This window comes from Oryx dammah, unplaced genomic scaffold (assembly GCF_014754425.2).
Source record: "Oryx dammah isolate SB20612 unplaced genomic scaffold, SCBI_Odam_1.1 HiC_scaffold_27, whole genome shotgun sequence".
Lineage (NCBI taxonomy): Eukaryota > Metazoa > Chordata > Mammalia > Artiodactyla > Bovidae > Oryx > Oryx dammah.
Window position 1 is genome coordinate 1,072,172 of NW_024070211.1, and position 15,138 is coordinate 1,087,309.

Genomic DNA, 15,138 nt, shown 5'->3' on the forward strand with positions numbered 1-15,138 from the left:
AAGGAGAGTGGGGAGGAAGGCTGTGGAGCCCTGCCACCCCAGCGAGCGCTGCTCACGCCCCTCGGTGCGCTTCCCCCTGCCCCTACCTCCCTGCGGTTTAGGGGAACCCCTGGATGTGGGCCATCCGAGCCGCTCTTGGTTTCCAGTCGACTTCCCTCCCCAGCCAGGCCGCCTCTTCTGTCAGAGACCAGCCGGCAGGAAGGTTCTGGGTCGCTTTTCAGAGAGAGGCTCGTTTTAGGGGCATCACAGCACATTTCTCCTGGCTCAGCCTCCCTGAAGCTTCCAGGCCACGCGCAGCCTTAACACACTAAACAAGGAACTAGTCAAGCAACCCCACCTGCTTCTTCCACACGCTCACACCCATGCCCCGCTCCTGGCCCTGCCAGCCTGTGGTGTCCTCTGGGCGGGGGCTGTCCTGCCCACTTTACGGAGATGTAGCCCGAAGCCCTGGGAGGCCAAGGGGAGGCCTGGGGTCCCACCGCGCGGTTGAGGCGGAACCCCACCTGCAGATGGGTTTGACTTCGCCCAGGTCCCTGCAGCTTGAAGCCCTTGGGTTCCCCCCGAGCCTCCTCCAGGGTCTCTTGCACTCCTGGGGTGTGGGATCCGGACACAGGGTCCCAGTCACTGGTTCCGTCTTGGTGGTGACATCAGAAACGGGCATCTTGGCACCGACCGAGCATGCCAGGGCTCTGAGGCTGAGCTCGGGTGCTGCTGAGAGTCCCGTGGGCGAGGCACCAGGACCCCGACTTTATAGACGAGGACACTGAGGCCCAGCTCACCTGTCAGTGGGGAAGACACTTCCAGCCTGGGTCCCGAGGCAGAGCTTGGTCGTCACAGCGTGTGCCCTGGGTGCTAATGACAGCTGAAGAACGGTGGGTCCCAAGGACCCTTCCAAGAGTGTTACCTGTATTTACTCTTAATTTTCTTGAGGACCCCACGAAGTCGGTCCTTTTTAATCCCCATTTAGCAGATGAATAAACTGAGGCCCAGAGGTGGTGTTAAATAGCTCATCCGAGTATGACAGCCCCTGAGCAGTGGGGCCTAGGCGGTATCAGGCAGCTACCCTTGAACTCTGTGCTGACTGCTGTGCCAGGAGGGGCTCTCGTAGGGCCCCTGGCTGCTCTGAGCCTGCCCTCCTCACTTGCTCACCCTGAGCCCTGGCACACACGCGCAGAACGAGCGCCACGGGCTCTGGGTGTGCCGGGGGCTTGTCGTGTGTCCTTGCCCGGGGAAGAGAGAAGTGAAAACAGATGTTTGTTTGGCTGCTCGAGTTAATCATCGCGCCTTGGGCTGTGTTCTAGGTTGCTTCAGTCGTGTCCGTCTGTTTGCGACCTTATAGACGGTAGCCCGCCAGGCTCCTCTGCCCATGGACTTTCCCAGGCAAGAACACTGGAGTGGGTTGCCATTTCCTCCTCCAGGGCATCTTCCCAACCCAAGGATCGAGCCCACATCTCTTAAATCTTCCCCAACCCTTTGCTGAGAGTTTTCAGCGTGGGACTGAAAGACGCAGTCACGCACTTTGTGGAAAGCAATTGGCTTTTAATCAGAATGAAAAGTGCAATTCTCTGACCCAGCCCATCCCGCCTAGGAGGGTGCCCCACAGGTTCACGCATCCATGGCTCAAGACCAGGTGTGTGGAGAACGGTTTATAGCATCAAAACCTGAAAACAACCTCGGCGTCAGCTCAGGGATTATGTCAATCACAGGAGACACCGCCCCCAGCACTCTGCAGGCATTAAGATGCGAGACCGATGTCTATGCGCTGTGCTGTTCCGAAAGGACCTTGGAGCTTCTCCAGCAGAAACAGTTGCTAGGGCTCCCCGGGTGATGCATCGGCTGAGTCTGCTGTACCCCTGCGGGGGTTGCAGGTTCGATCCCTGGTTGGGGGGCTCCTGATAGGTCCCCACATACTGCACGTGGCCAAAAAGGAGGAGCTGCTGAGTGAAGTAAACCGGACAGGGCAAGGCAAACGTGTCATGTCACTCGTACGGGGAGTCTTAAAAAACGGGCACAAATGAATTTTTTAACAAAACAGACGTAGATGGCAAACTTACGATTATCAAAAGGGAAAGCGGGGGTGGACGGCTAGATCAGGGGTTTGAGACTGACACACTACTGTGTGTAAAAGGGGCTTCCCCGGTGGCTCAGGGGCAAAGAGTCCGCCTGCGCGCAGAGGACGATGCAAGAGACGCCGGTTCGTTCCCGGGCCGGGAAGATGCCGTGGAGGAGGACATGGCCACCCACTCCAGTGCTCTTACCTGGAGAATCCCACGGACAGAGGAGCCTGGTGGGCGACAGTCTGTGGCTCGCCAAGAGTTGGACCCCACTGAATTGACCTAGCGTGCATGCACGTGTATTAAATACATAAACAATCTGTATAGCACAGGGAACCATTCGATATTGTGTAAAAACCTATAATGGAAAAGAATCTGAAAACGAATAGATATGTGTGTATATGTACACACATGTATACCTGAGTTGCTTTGCTGCACACCGGAGCATTGTGAATAGACCGTGTGTGCGCTGAGTCGCTTCAGTCGTGTCCGACTCTCTGCGACCCTACGGACGGTAGCCCGCCAGGCTCCTCTGTCCGTGGGATTCTCCAGGCAAGAGCACTGGAGTGGGTTGCCATTTCCTCCTCCACGGCATCTTCCCGACCTGGGGATCGAGCCCACATCTCTTAAGTCTCCTGCATTAGCAGGCAGGTTCTTTACCCCTAGTGACGCCGGAGAAGCTGTAAATAAACTAAACTTCAGTTTTGAAAAAAGTAGTAGTACCACAGGGAAGGTGTAGTGTGCTTCCTTCTGTATGAAGCAAGGCATCTGCACAGATGAACAGGCTGGTGCACACACAGCATAGTTCCGGGAGGATTCACAGAAACGTGTAACGGCGGTCACCCCCCGGGGAGTCTGAGAGACTGACTTTCATTGTACAGCCTCAGCCTCTGTGTTGTTTGGACTTTGAGAGACAGTGGAGCACGGTGGTTATATAATGAGCACACACGGGGGTCCGTGGACCGGATTCATGCCCTGGCTCTGCCGGTCACTAGCTGTGTGATCTTGGGCTACTTCACTTATCCCCTCTGGGCCTCATTTTTGTCCTAATTTGGATGAATAGATATTAATATTTGTAAAGCGCTCAGAATAAGGTCTGAGGTATAGTAGGCACTGCATAGATGTTTGCTATTATTAATCAATTGCTATTTACGTGCATTCTATTTTTATTTAGAAAGCCAACTATTGTGAACAGAGGCTTTAGGATTGGAAAGGAAAACAGGCAGGCAGCCAGTCTGCAGCAGGCGCTGATTAAAAAGGAGGGTTTGGAGCTTTCCCTCCAGGGTCGAGCCCCTCCTCCACAGGGACTTCTAGACAAAGTGCCCCCAGCTCAGACTCAGGGGTGCAGAGAGGGAGTGGGGAGAGCTCGGGCGGGGCACGCCTGGCCAGGTTGCTCCAGGGCCCAGGAAGCCCAGAGGAGGCTCTGGTGGCTCAGTGGCGGGCTCCTCCACTGTCAGGCCTGGAGATACTGCCCCCTGCTCCGAGCACTTGCAGTCCGCCCCGATCTGGAACCACCTGCGTCCACGAAGCCCTTTCCTTCCCTCACACCCACATGCCCGCCGGCCAAGCTCGGGGGCGGCGCATGGGGAGACAGAGAGAGAGTGGACGGCCTTTGGTGGGGCCTGTGGGGCGGGGGTGGCCCCAGGGCACTCATGGAGACCAGGCAGCCAGGGCAGGAAGCATCTGGCCCACGCCTGTGACCCTTCAGGCTGATTCGGTTCTGGAACGCGGGGGCTGAGCACGATCCTGGCATCCGAGGCTGGAGCTCCCCTGCCGGCCAGAGGGGCCACCTGCGAGCCCAGCTTGGCGGCGCGGGCTGGGCACAGGAAGGCCTGGGCCGGGCGGTGGGTAGCCGTCCTGCAGCTGCTGGTTTCTCTGCGGGTTAATGATTCACCGGGCTTGCGCCGTCCTGGGCTCCTGAAGCTGCTGGGAAATGGGCTGAGAGTGGCTGGCTGGCGTGCACCCGTCAGTCGTGAGCTGGTGACCCCTCTCTGTGGCTGGAACTTTGGCCTTGAAGGCCTTCTAATCAGATTCCTGGCCTTCTTTTCACAGGCGAGCGGCTGGACAGTGCTGGTCTGAGCTGGGCCCCGTCTGATGGCTTCCTCCCGTCCTCCGCAGGCTGCCGCAGGTACGGTCCGCTTGCCCGGCGTCTGCCCAGGGCCTCTGATCCCGCTGGCGGTTAGCTGGGTGCCTTGGGCCAGTGGCCTCTGCAACAGGGAAATAATAGGAAGTGGGCCCTGGGCAGGGGTTGGAGACTCTTCACCTGTCCACCTGAGGGCCCCTGGGGAGATGCAGAGCCTGGGACTGCGGCGTCCTCGGGGGTAAAACTAAGAACTGAGAGTAGGAGCTAGGGGCTGGGGGTGCTGCCCACCCATCTCCATCTGCTGAGGTTCCCAAGTCGGGCTGTCTGGCCGTGGTGGGGTGGCCAGAGTCGGCAAAAAAAAAAAAAAAAAGGGAAAATACATACTTATGCTGAAAAAAATGTTTCATAGAAATTCAGCTTGATGTCCTGTATTTTTACGTGGCGATCCTAACACTGGGGGCTCGGACAGTGCTGGTAGATCTGGGCCCCGGAGGAGCTGGGCTCGAGGCCGTCTGTCCCACTGGGCCCAGCCTCCCATCCTCTTGTTCTTCCTGGGGGACGGCCGACGGCAGAATGGTAACGAGCAAGGGCTGCTTCTCGAGTCCAACCAGCCCAGTGGCTCGGTGTCTCTCTGGCTGTCTCGTCGCCCACGAGCGTGGTGTTAATGACAGTCTCTCCTGTGTGATTGCAGGGTTTAGGTACAGGTGGGGCTCCAGCGTGTGCTAATCAATGGCTCACTGCCTGGGAAATGTCATCGCTGGGGCGTTGGCAGGACCGGCTGCCCGTGCCCCGCTCTGAACCCCGGGGCCGAGCCCAGGAGGAACCTCTTCCCCCTTGAACCTCTGTGTCCTCCGCAGGGTAGGGGACCAGCATGGTGGGCCCGCCTCCTCCATAGTGTGGGCTGGCTTCCTGGGTCCCGGCCCCCTGGACTCGCTGGGGGCTCACTGGGGTTGGCTCTGCGGGGAAGGGGAATGTCCAGGGACATCACAGGGGTGTGTGGCTCCGTCCAGCCGTGCCGTCTGTCTGTCTGGGTGGGGAGAGCACAGTTCAGCTCTCAGTCACCCAGGGATGGGCTGTCTGACTTTCCTTCTGATAAGGCGCCACGGCTGGTTGCCTGGGTCTCAGGATCCTGGGAACAGAGTCTGGGGGAAAGGACGTTTCCTGACTCATGGCTCCCCATCATCAGCAGCCTGCACCCTTTCTCCTCCACACCAAGGGGCCAGGTGTGCAAACTGAGAGCAGAATTACTTCATGATGAAATCAGTTCAGTCTCATTAAGCAAGCGTTTGGTGGGTATATCTGATGTTGCAGGCTGATATCTGGTTGAAGCAGGCTCTTGGCCACTCTTTCCAATTCTCTGAGTGCTTTGCACCGTCTTCCCAAATAAATTCAACCCCCCCCCCCACCTCCTTGCAGCCGTGTTCTCACCCCGTCATCCTCAGTCGCGTCTTTGCTTTGACTGGGCCACTCACTGTTGTTCTCCGCTCTTGCTGTGGCCCCGGCCGCCCCCCAGCCTGAGTCTGTCAGGCCCTTGCTCACCCTTTCAGGCCCCTTACAGGGGCAGCCTGGTGCCAGAGCTGTGCCCCAGGCCCTGGCGGGCTCAAGCCCCTCCTCTCTTTAGCACTGACTCAGTCTTCGGGGTTTTATGTTTCCCTCTGGTCAGACCTGCCTGCCTCGCCCTGCAGTGAATTCCTTGACATTGAGGGACCGTGTCTCACTTTTGTTTCAATCTTCTGGCCCAGGGGCTCCTGGGAACAGTTCACTGGATACTGTACAATCTATATGGTATGATCAGTCCATCCTAAAGGAAATCAGTCCTAAATATTCATTGGAAGGACTGATGCTGAAGCTGAAACTCCAATACTTTGGCCACCTGATGCGAAGAACTGACTCACTAGAAAAGACCCTGATGCTGGGAAATATTGAAGGCAGGAGGAGAAGGGGATGACAGAGGATGAGATGGCTGGGTGGCATCACCGACTCGATGGACATGGGTTTGGGTGGACTCCGGGAGTTGGTGATGGACAGGGAGGCCTGGTGTGCTGTGGTTCATGGGGTCCTAGAGAGTCGGACACGACTGAGCGACTGAACTGAACTGAACTGAACTGAACGATTGCTGGACTGACCGAAGCTTTTTTTTTTTAATTTCGTGTTTACTGGGCTGCATCGGGTCTTGTCGCAGCGCGCAGGCTCTCTGTCGTGCAGGCGGGAGCTTCTGTCGTGACGCGTGGACTCTCTCGTTGTGGCGGCCTGGGCTCGGCCGCGTGGCACACGGGCTTGGCTGCTCTGCAGCATGTGGGTGCTTGGCTCCCTGACTGGTTCCCTGCATCTGCTGCGTGGCAGTGTGGACCCTTAAGCACTGGACCATGAGGGAAGTCCTGCTGTCTGTACTCAGCTGACTCGGTAAAGAATCAGCCTGCCAGTGCAGGAGACCCAGGAGATGCTGCTTCAACCTCTGGGTGGGGAGGGTCCCCTGGAGGAGTGCACGGCAACCCACTCCAGTATTCTTGCCCGGAAAATCCCTTGGACAGAGGAGCCTGGGGTGCCACAGTCCGTAAGGTCACAGAGTCAGACACGACTTAGCAACTCAACCCCAACAACAACAAAGAGAGAGAATAGAAAAGTAACCTAAGTCCCTGGACACAGCCTGGGGGCTGGGTCGCCTGGGGCTGGGCCTGGTCTGTGGATAGGGAGGCGGCCTCCATCCCACCTGGGGTCAGGGCCTGGGCTATATGACTCAAAGCAATAATAACAGTCATCACGATGAAGACTGGGGCTTCCCCGACGGCCCAGTGAGTAAAGAGTCCGCCTGCAGTGCAGGAGACACAGGAGATGCGGGTTCGATCCCTGGGTCGGGCAGGTCCCCTGGAGGAGGAAATGGCAACTCACTCCAGTGTTCTTGCCTGGAGACTCCCACGGCAGAGGAGCGTGGAGGCCTACGGTCCAGAGGGTCGCACAGACTCAGACACGACTGAGTGAGTGAACACAGTGAACACAGTGCTGATGCCCGGTCGTGAGAGGCGCTCGCGCTCAGCCTGCGAGCCCCAGGCTTCCGGGCTGCCCTAGTGCGGGCCCGTCCATCCCTCCTCCCGGCGTTCTGTCAGGCGGTTACTCTTGCTGTTCGCATTAGACGGACCGGGAAACTGCAGCCTGAGGGTGAGATAACGCGGCACGCACCCAGCAGCCAGTATGTAGGAGAGCTCGGGTCTGAACCCAGGCTACTCACTGCAGGGATGCAGGCTGCGTGCAAAGGGAATCCTTCCCTCCGTCCGCCCAGCAGACTCAAGTGGGCAGGACTGTGGACCCTGAAGCCTCCTTGGTCAGGACAGGGCTGACTCTGGTAGCCCAGAAATAGTCGTTGGCAGGGACTTCGTGGTCACTTACTCCAGTATTTTTAAAAATAACTTTCTGTATTTATTTGTTTTCGGCTCTGCTGGATGTTCCTGGCTCTGCGGGCTTTCCTCTAGTTAGTTAAGGCGAGCCGAGGCCACTCCCAAGTTTTGGCGTGTGGGCATCTCAGTTTTTTCTTTTCTTTCTTTCTTTCTTTACAGCTGTGCTGGTCCTCCTTGCTGTGCGGGCTTTCCTCTAGTTGAGGCGAGCCGAGGCCACTCCCAAGTTCTGGTCTGTGGGCTTCTCTGTCTCTCTCTTTAAAATTCTATTTATTTTCATATTCACGCCTGTGCTGGTCTTCCCTCCTGTGCGGGCTTTCCTCTAGCTGCAGGCACAGGCTCCTCCCCGCAGTGGCCTCTTTCCTTGCGGAGCACAGGCCCTGTGGAGCTTCAGCAGTCGCAGGTGCAGAGGCTTCGTTACTCTCTGGCATCTTTCCAGGCCAGCGGTCGAGCCCCTGGCCCCCGCATCAGCAGGCGGACTCTCAGCCACGGGACCACTGGGGTGTCCAGGCTCCTCACCGGGGTGGCTTCCCGGGTTGTGGAGCGCCGGCTGCAGGGTGCTCAGCAGCACGTCAGCGGTTGCCGTGCAAGGGCTCAGTGACTGGGCCCCCGGGCTCCCGAGCACGGGCTCAGTAGCTCCAAGGCACGCGGGATCCTCCCGCACCAGGGACTGAACCCGCGTCTCCTGCACTGGCAGGCGGGTTCTTCGTCACTAAGCCACCGGGAAGCCATATTCCAGTATTTTTTAAGTCGTTTATAGTCGCAGCCCACAGACCTGCCGATAGGAGCGTACGTGCGTGTTCACCAAGTCCTTATTCCGTGCCTGCCACGTGCTGGGCACAGCACCAGATGCTGGGAGTATGCAGTGACTGAGACACCCGCCCTCAGGAGGCGTGAGCTCTAGTAGAGGAGACAGACAGATGGGGAAAAGAGCATGTCACGTGCTGGTAAGGGCCTCAGAGATAAGTAAGGCAGGCAAGGGGCATCGGGAGCCCTAGCTGTCACTGTGGGCAGTTCTGGTCCCCCGGAAGCCTTGGTGGGAGGTGACAGGTGGTAAATAGACCTGGAGGCCCCCGAGGGCGGGAGACGCTCCCTGGGGCAAGGGCAGCCTGGACCCCAGGACTGAGGTGCAAAGGTCCCGAGGCAGTAGCAGAGTGGCCACTTGCGTGGCCCAGCAAGGAGGGCCACACGGCTGCAGGGGAGTGAGCAGGGGCGAGTGTTGGGAGGGTCTGCGCTACAGACTGTGTGTGTGTGTGTGTGCTGAACGCATAAATCCAGAGCGGAAGGGTTGACAGCAACCTCCAAAGTAAAACCACGTGTGAGTTTATTAATAGTGTGGTGGGGGCTGAGGCGTCAGGTCAGGTCTGACTCCTGCTACACGATGGGCTGCAGCCCGCCAGGCTCCTCTGAGTGCAGTTCTCCAGGCAAGGGTCCTGGAGTAGGTTTGTCATTTCCTTCTGCGGGCATCTTTCCAACCCAGGGATGGAACTCAAGTCTCTTGTGCTCAGGCGGGTCTCCTGCGTCGCAGGTGGATTCTTTACTAACAGCCACTAGGGAATTAGTATTATAAAATTTTAAAAAAGGTCTTCAGTAAGCAGTTCATAAAGCAAAAAGCTTTCCGGGGGCCCCCTAATTGATTTTATGACCCACCAGTGGGTTGAGAACCATTTGAAGGTTACTAATCTGGCCTCTGGCCCAGCCTCTGGATCTCCTCCTGAATTCAGCATCACGGGGCCAAGAGTGCAGGGGCTCAGCAGAGACTTCCAGGAGGCCACTGGGCTGAGCGGAGAGTGGGAGCCAAGGCAGATCGGGGTTCAGACCTGGTTCCCCACTTTCAGCTGGTGACTGGGTGCTTCGCCTCACCTCGAGAAATCTCTGTAGCCTCGTGTAAAGCGGGGGTGGTTGGGAGGCTTCGGCAAGAGTCACATGGGCTCATCGCAGGCCCTGAGTGTCTGCTTGTCCACCGCTGGGGGAGGAGCTCGTGCCCCTGGCCACGTCACCGCCCAGAGGAGTCCACCCCGACGGCCTGGGCCTTAGGGTCCCCCCAGCTCCCAGGAGCAGGGGCTGCATCCCTGCCTCGTTGGTCTTGTTTTGGTCATCACCCCCGGGAGTCAGGGAGGTGGGGTGAGCCCTGGCTTTCTACTGTGCTCATACAGCAGAGGAAGGGGCTGCTGCTTTTTCTTCTTTAAGGTTTTTTTTGATGTGGACCATTTTTCAAAATGTTCTTATTGATTTGTTACAATATTGCTTCTACATTTTTATGTCTCCCCCCCGCCCCCCCGCCCCGCTTTGGTCACAAGGCATGTAGCATATTAGCTCCCTGAGCAGGCATCGAACCTGCACCTCCTACACTGGAAGGCAAAGTCTTAGCCCCTGGACCGCGAGGGAAGTCCCCGAAGGGACCTCTTGAATTTCATACACTTGCACCTAAAACATTCTGCTCTGGAAACCCCCCCCAGTCACTGTGGATTTTTGGGTTTTTCTGGTCAGAGAGACTACCAGAATCAGATACGCCCATCTGTCCATCTGCTGGTCTGTCCACTTGCCTCTCTGCTCCATCCACCTCCCCACCCACTTGCTTATCAAGGCATCTATGGACAATCCTGTCCTCAAGGATCTCGGGCTGGGAGGGGCCAGAAAGTACAATAGGTGTCATTGTGTAACACATACCGGCAGTGTGCCAAGAGCTACATATGCTCGAGCGGTTCTCCACTGGGGGCAGTTTCGTCCCCCAGGGGGCATTTGGCTGGCAATGTCCGCAGACACTTCTGGTTGTCACAGCTGGAGGGCAGAGGCCAGAAAGGCTGGTACACCTGTAGTGGACCCAACACAGAGACCTCGCAGCCTGGGCTGAGAAACCCTGACCTATATCTCGGGTCACTTTCACGTCAGCTTTATAAGGTAGGTGCCCTTTCATCCTCTGCCTTACAGGGGAAGAGACGTAGGTTCAGAGAGGTGAAACGCACTCGGACAGGACCCGGCGGGCCCAAACCTCATGCCCTGAACTGTGTGACAGGGGTTGTGAGCGGGTTGCTCAGGGCAGCCCAGGGAGGGGTGATCAGCTTTAGACTTAACCCAGTCGCTCTGTCCTTGGGTTTTAGAGTGCGTTTGGACGAGGTAGCTTGTTCAGTCCCTAAGTTGTGTCCGAGGTTTGCACGAGCCAGGGAGATGGGCTAAATGAACACTTGAGGTTCTGTTTGGCCTCAGATTCCAGGAAAGAAGTCTTCCAAGGAAGAAGACTGGAAGGCCTCGGCCAGATGAAACGGGTGGGAAGGCGAGGGCTTGCGATGCCCTTGAGGATGGAGAGTCCATTTCTTCACCCGTTTAATGAAAGTTTCTGAGTTATATCTGTTAGTTGCTCAGTCGTGTCAGACTCTTTGTGACCCCACGGACTGTGGCCCACCAGGCTTCTCTGTCCGTGGAGTTCTCCAAGCAGGAATACTGGAATGGGTTGCCATTTCCTTCTTCCAGGGATCTTCCCAACCCAGGGATCAAACCTGGGTCTCCCACACTGTGGGCAGATTCTTTACCATCTGAGCCACCGGGGAAGCCCCAAATTCTACTTGTTGACTAAGAAAAAATGCACAACTTAAAAACTGAGAATTATGTTTTACTTGGAGGACTTGCTGAGGACTGGAACCCTGCAGGACGCTCTCAGGCAGCTCTGAGGGTCTGCAGAGGACAGTGAGGAGCCAGGATGCGTGGGAGTGTTCGCAACAAAGACCAGAGAGTGAGACCCTCAGAAGATCACTGTTCAGGAAAACCAGAGCCCTCAGGTTGATGAATTTAGCACTTTTCAGTGTGTGAGAGATGCAAGAGGCTGGGCTTGTTGACATCGCTTCTTGGGAGTGCGCTTCAGCTCTCTACAGCCGTGTCCCGTTCTTTCCCCCGAATCCCCCCAGGGTGCGTCATCCGGGTGCCTTGCACCTGATGCCCTGATGGCTGTCACACCCTTTGTTTACCGACCTGGCTGGTGACGTTCATCTACATACCCCAGGCCGGGACCTGTCCCCTTCAAGGGGGCAGAACAAATTGTCACACATGTTACAGGAGCAGATGAAGAAAACAGGAGGCAAAGACAGAGAGTGGATGCAGGCAGGGGGCCGTCCCTGCCTGAGTTGAGCTTTGGAGGCAGACCTGGCCCCGAAGGGGGTCTCCCAGAAGGGAGAAGCAGGCTCTGAGGCTGGGAAGCCCTCCAGCCTGGGAGCGCGGCCCCCAGCCCCACCGCAGCTGGTCTGTGCCCTGGTACCCCAAACTGGCTTCTTCAGGCTCCAGACGCTTCCAGACAGCTGCTCCCTGCCCTGTGCATGCAAAACACAGCTCAGGGTGCCCAGCAAGCCTGGCTGTGCCCATTTGCACATATGCAAAATGCACAGATGGAAACGCACATGTGGAAGTACACCCAAAGTTGTGTGCCCGATCCCCCGCCCCAGGCAGATGCATTTATAAACCCCCGCTTGCTTACAAAATAGGGAAATAGAAAGCAAGAAAGTCAAAGGCTCCCTTGCATTCAAGCCCAGATGCACTCACCTCGGGAGCTTGTCCCTGCCCTCCGCCGACTGCCCATCTGCTTAGAGTCCCAACCCAACCCCAGGCCGCTCAGGAGACAGGAGAGCCCCTGGCCCTCACGTGGGTTTGATCTCGTCCCTGGGACCTGCCCTCACTTGGACCCCAGCTGCTTCCCACTTGCAGCCGTCTCTCTGGACCAAACACAAACGCGGAGACCCTGCCACGGGCTAACTCCTCCTTCCTTCCAGGAGATCGACTGCTTCCCGGAGGCCCAGGCCCCTCCCCCGAGGCGGAAGACGACCCTGGCGAGGCCTTTGAGTTTGTCGACAGCGAGGATGACGAGGACACCAATGCCGGCCAGGCCGTCCCAGGCGCAGCACAGGAGCCGGAGGCAGACACACCCCTGATCCACTTGGACTCCGCCCCCGTCGCCGGTAAGGTGCTCTGGGAGCCTGATGTCTTCACGGCTCAGGGTCTACAGGACTCCAGGGGGCTCAGGGCCGCCTGGAGGCTTCCAGCTCCCCGTGATGCCGCCTCATGCTGTCCCCAGGACGCGGGGACCAAAGAGAGACTGCTGGGCGGAAGCTGCGTCCCGTCGCCTCCCTTGGGCCCTGGAGATTCCTAGCATGCCTGCAGCGTCTGGTGCGCTCTCGCACGTCGTAAATGGAAGCGACTGGCCGTTGGTTGTGCTTCGGGGACAGTTACTGCCCAGGGCTTGTTTCTCCCAAGCTCCCCCTCCCCGCAGCTCCTTCCAGGGAGTCACCCCAGCTGGAGCAGCCTCTCCCAGAGCCCTGTGGGCGGGAAGGCCCTGATAAGACCCCTGTGAAACCAGCCTCTGTCCTCAGGAGGGACTGGGGACTAGACGGGCAGGACCTTCCTGCAGGCTTGGGGGCAAGGAGCTCCTTGGGGAGCTGAGGGTGGGGGCAGGCAAGAGCTGCAGGGGGACCAGTTCTGGTAGAATGTGGGCCGGGGCCACGGGGTGGGGTCCAGCAGGACAGGCAGCGGAGCTTAATGACAGTGTGGGGCTGGGGGAGGCCGGGGATGGGGTGGGGTGTGCTGAGTCCCTTGGGCCGCCGGCCTAATGGATGCTCCTGTTTACCTCCTGCAGACCTAGAGCCCAAGCCAGAGCCCGCACGGCCTCAGACACAGTAAGTGAGCCTCCTTCCTTTGCTTTGGTGGCTGGAAAATGGGGAGAGACTGGGCGGGAGGTGTGAGAAGGGGTGGAGCTGCAGCCATGGGGGCTCAGGGCAGTCCTTGGCTAAGGACCTACTGGGCTGGAGGGGAGAGGTCAGTCCTGAAATGTGTTACTTTTTCCTTCATTTTCCCCACAAGCCTGTGAAATAGAAGGCAAGTCTTGCCCCACACCCTGGCTTTGTCCCTTGCCAGCTGTGTGGCTGGAAGGAGTCACAGAAACACTTCAAAGTCAGGCTGTGTGTGTCAGTCACTCAGTTGTGTCCAATTCTTTGGGACCTCCGTGGACCGCAGCCCACCAGCCTCCTCTGTCCTTGGGAATTCTTGAGGGACGAATTCTGGAGTGGGTTGCCATTCCCTTCTCCAGGGGATTTGTCCCGACCCAGGGATTGAACCCGGGTCCCCTGCGCTGCAGGCGGATTCTTTACCATCTGAGCCACTAGGGAAACCCCAAAAGTCAGACTGTTTGTATGCAAGATGGAAACAGTGAAGTGTCCCTCCCGCTGGGTCGTAGCTGGGAATTAACAGACTCGCTGCCGTGGTCTTTGCTATTGCTGTGTATTCCGCTCCCTTTCCTGTGACTGTTGTTGGGGACTCTGCCCCTCTCCACCTGGGAGCTTGCCTGAGGCAGGGCAGCCTGATGGCTAGAAGTCTGGGTGTTACATCATCCTCTGGGCCCAGAGCTGGCCACAGTCCTGGTGTCAGTCTCAGTCTTCCAGGCCTTGGTTTTCTCATCTGTAAAGTGGGCCATTGCCGCCTCCACAGAAGAATGAAGACCTGTTGGGTCAGACAGCCGGAGACACTGCAGGCACCCAGTCGAGGCAGTTTTACCACTGTTTCGCCTGTGGTCTGGGCAAGTTGGACGGTGCCTTTGGGGGTTGGGGGCCATGCATCCCAAGGCCTCTACGAGCTCTGGTCACAGCTGCTCACTGCCAGGCTTTGGGGACCTGGGGCTTTAGAGAGTCCTTTGCCCTGCCAGCTCAGATGGTAAAGAATCTGCCTGAAATGCGGGAGACCTGCGTTCAATCCCAGGGTCAGGAAGACCCCCTGGAGAAGGGAATGGCAACCCACCCCAGTATTCTTGCCTGGAGAATCCCAGGGACAGAGGAGCCTAGTGGGCTACAATCCATGGGGTCTACAGTCCATGGGGTCACAAAGGGTGGGACATGACTGAGTGACTTTCACTCTCACTTCTAAGGAAAGCCTCAGTGGCTGATGGCCCCGGCATCTGGGACCTTGAGTTTAAATCCTCGTTGCTTGGGTTGGGAGGTGGGCATGATCTGAGTCTCCTTTTGTTTTCCTGGAGTGAGCTGAACCTGGGGAGCTGACTCTCAGGCAGGTGTTGCCAACCTGGAGATGCAGGTTGTGGCCGGGAGCCCTGGAGCCAAGGCAGTTCTGGATCCAAATTCAAGCCTAGGACAGCTTGTTTGTGCTCATCTGCCTGTTGGAGTGGGTGGCCCCGGGAAGGTTTCTGCTGGGCCTGCCCCTGCGTGACTAATTATGGCCAGAAGTAGGGGCCAGGCTCTCCTCCCTGATTGGAGACCTGAAATGGGTCAGTGCTTCCGCACTGGCCTGGCAGTCCCGTCCTGGGTGACCTCCCAGGGTTGTGTCCCTCCAGGGTGAGCCAGGCATGAAGCCACCTGGAAACTCCATCTGGGCAGGGATACAGACACGTCCAGGTGGGACACAGGAGACGGGGTGCTGGGGGGGAGGGGCTGGGGAAGGGAGCATGAATTCACCAGTGGAGAGAGGGGAGGGCTCTGTGCACAAGGAAGCCGCTGAGTGGGCACGTGTGTGTGTGTGTGTGTGCGCGCGCGCGTGTGTAGCGGGCACGTGTGTGTGTGTCTGTGTGTGTGTGTCTGTGTGTGTGTGTGAAAGAGAGAGGGACAAAAGCGGTGTGGGCAGCCAGCCA

General features: G+C 57.8%; 1 protein-coding gene across 1 annotated transcript in view; it reads left to right on the plus strand.

Moving 5' to 3' along the window:
- The window catches only part of ARHGEF10L (Rho guanine nucleotide exchange factor 10 like), a 160,911-nt gene that overhangs the window by 45,742 nt on the left and 100,031 nt on the right, over positions 1-15,138 (plus strand). Inside the window, exons 2-4 of the mRNA XM_040228494.1 lie at positions 4,107-4,182; positions 12,284-12,469; positions 13,144-13,183. Of these exons, the coding sequence (XP_040084428.1) occupies positions 4,149-4,182; positions 12,284-12,469; positions 13,144-13,183 (260 nt within the window). The 5' untranslated portion in view covers positions 4,107-4,148. The remainder of the gene's footprint in view (positions 1-4,106; positions 4,183-12,283; positions 12,470-13,143; positions 13,184-15,138) is intronic.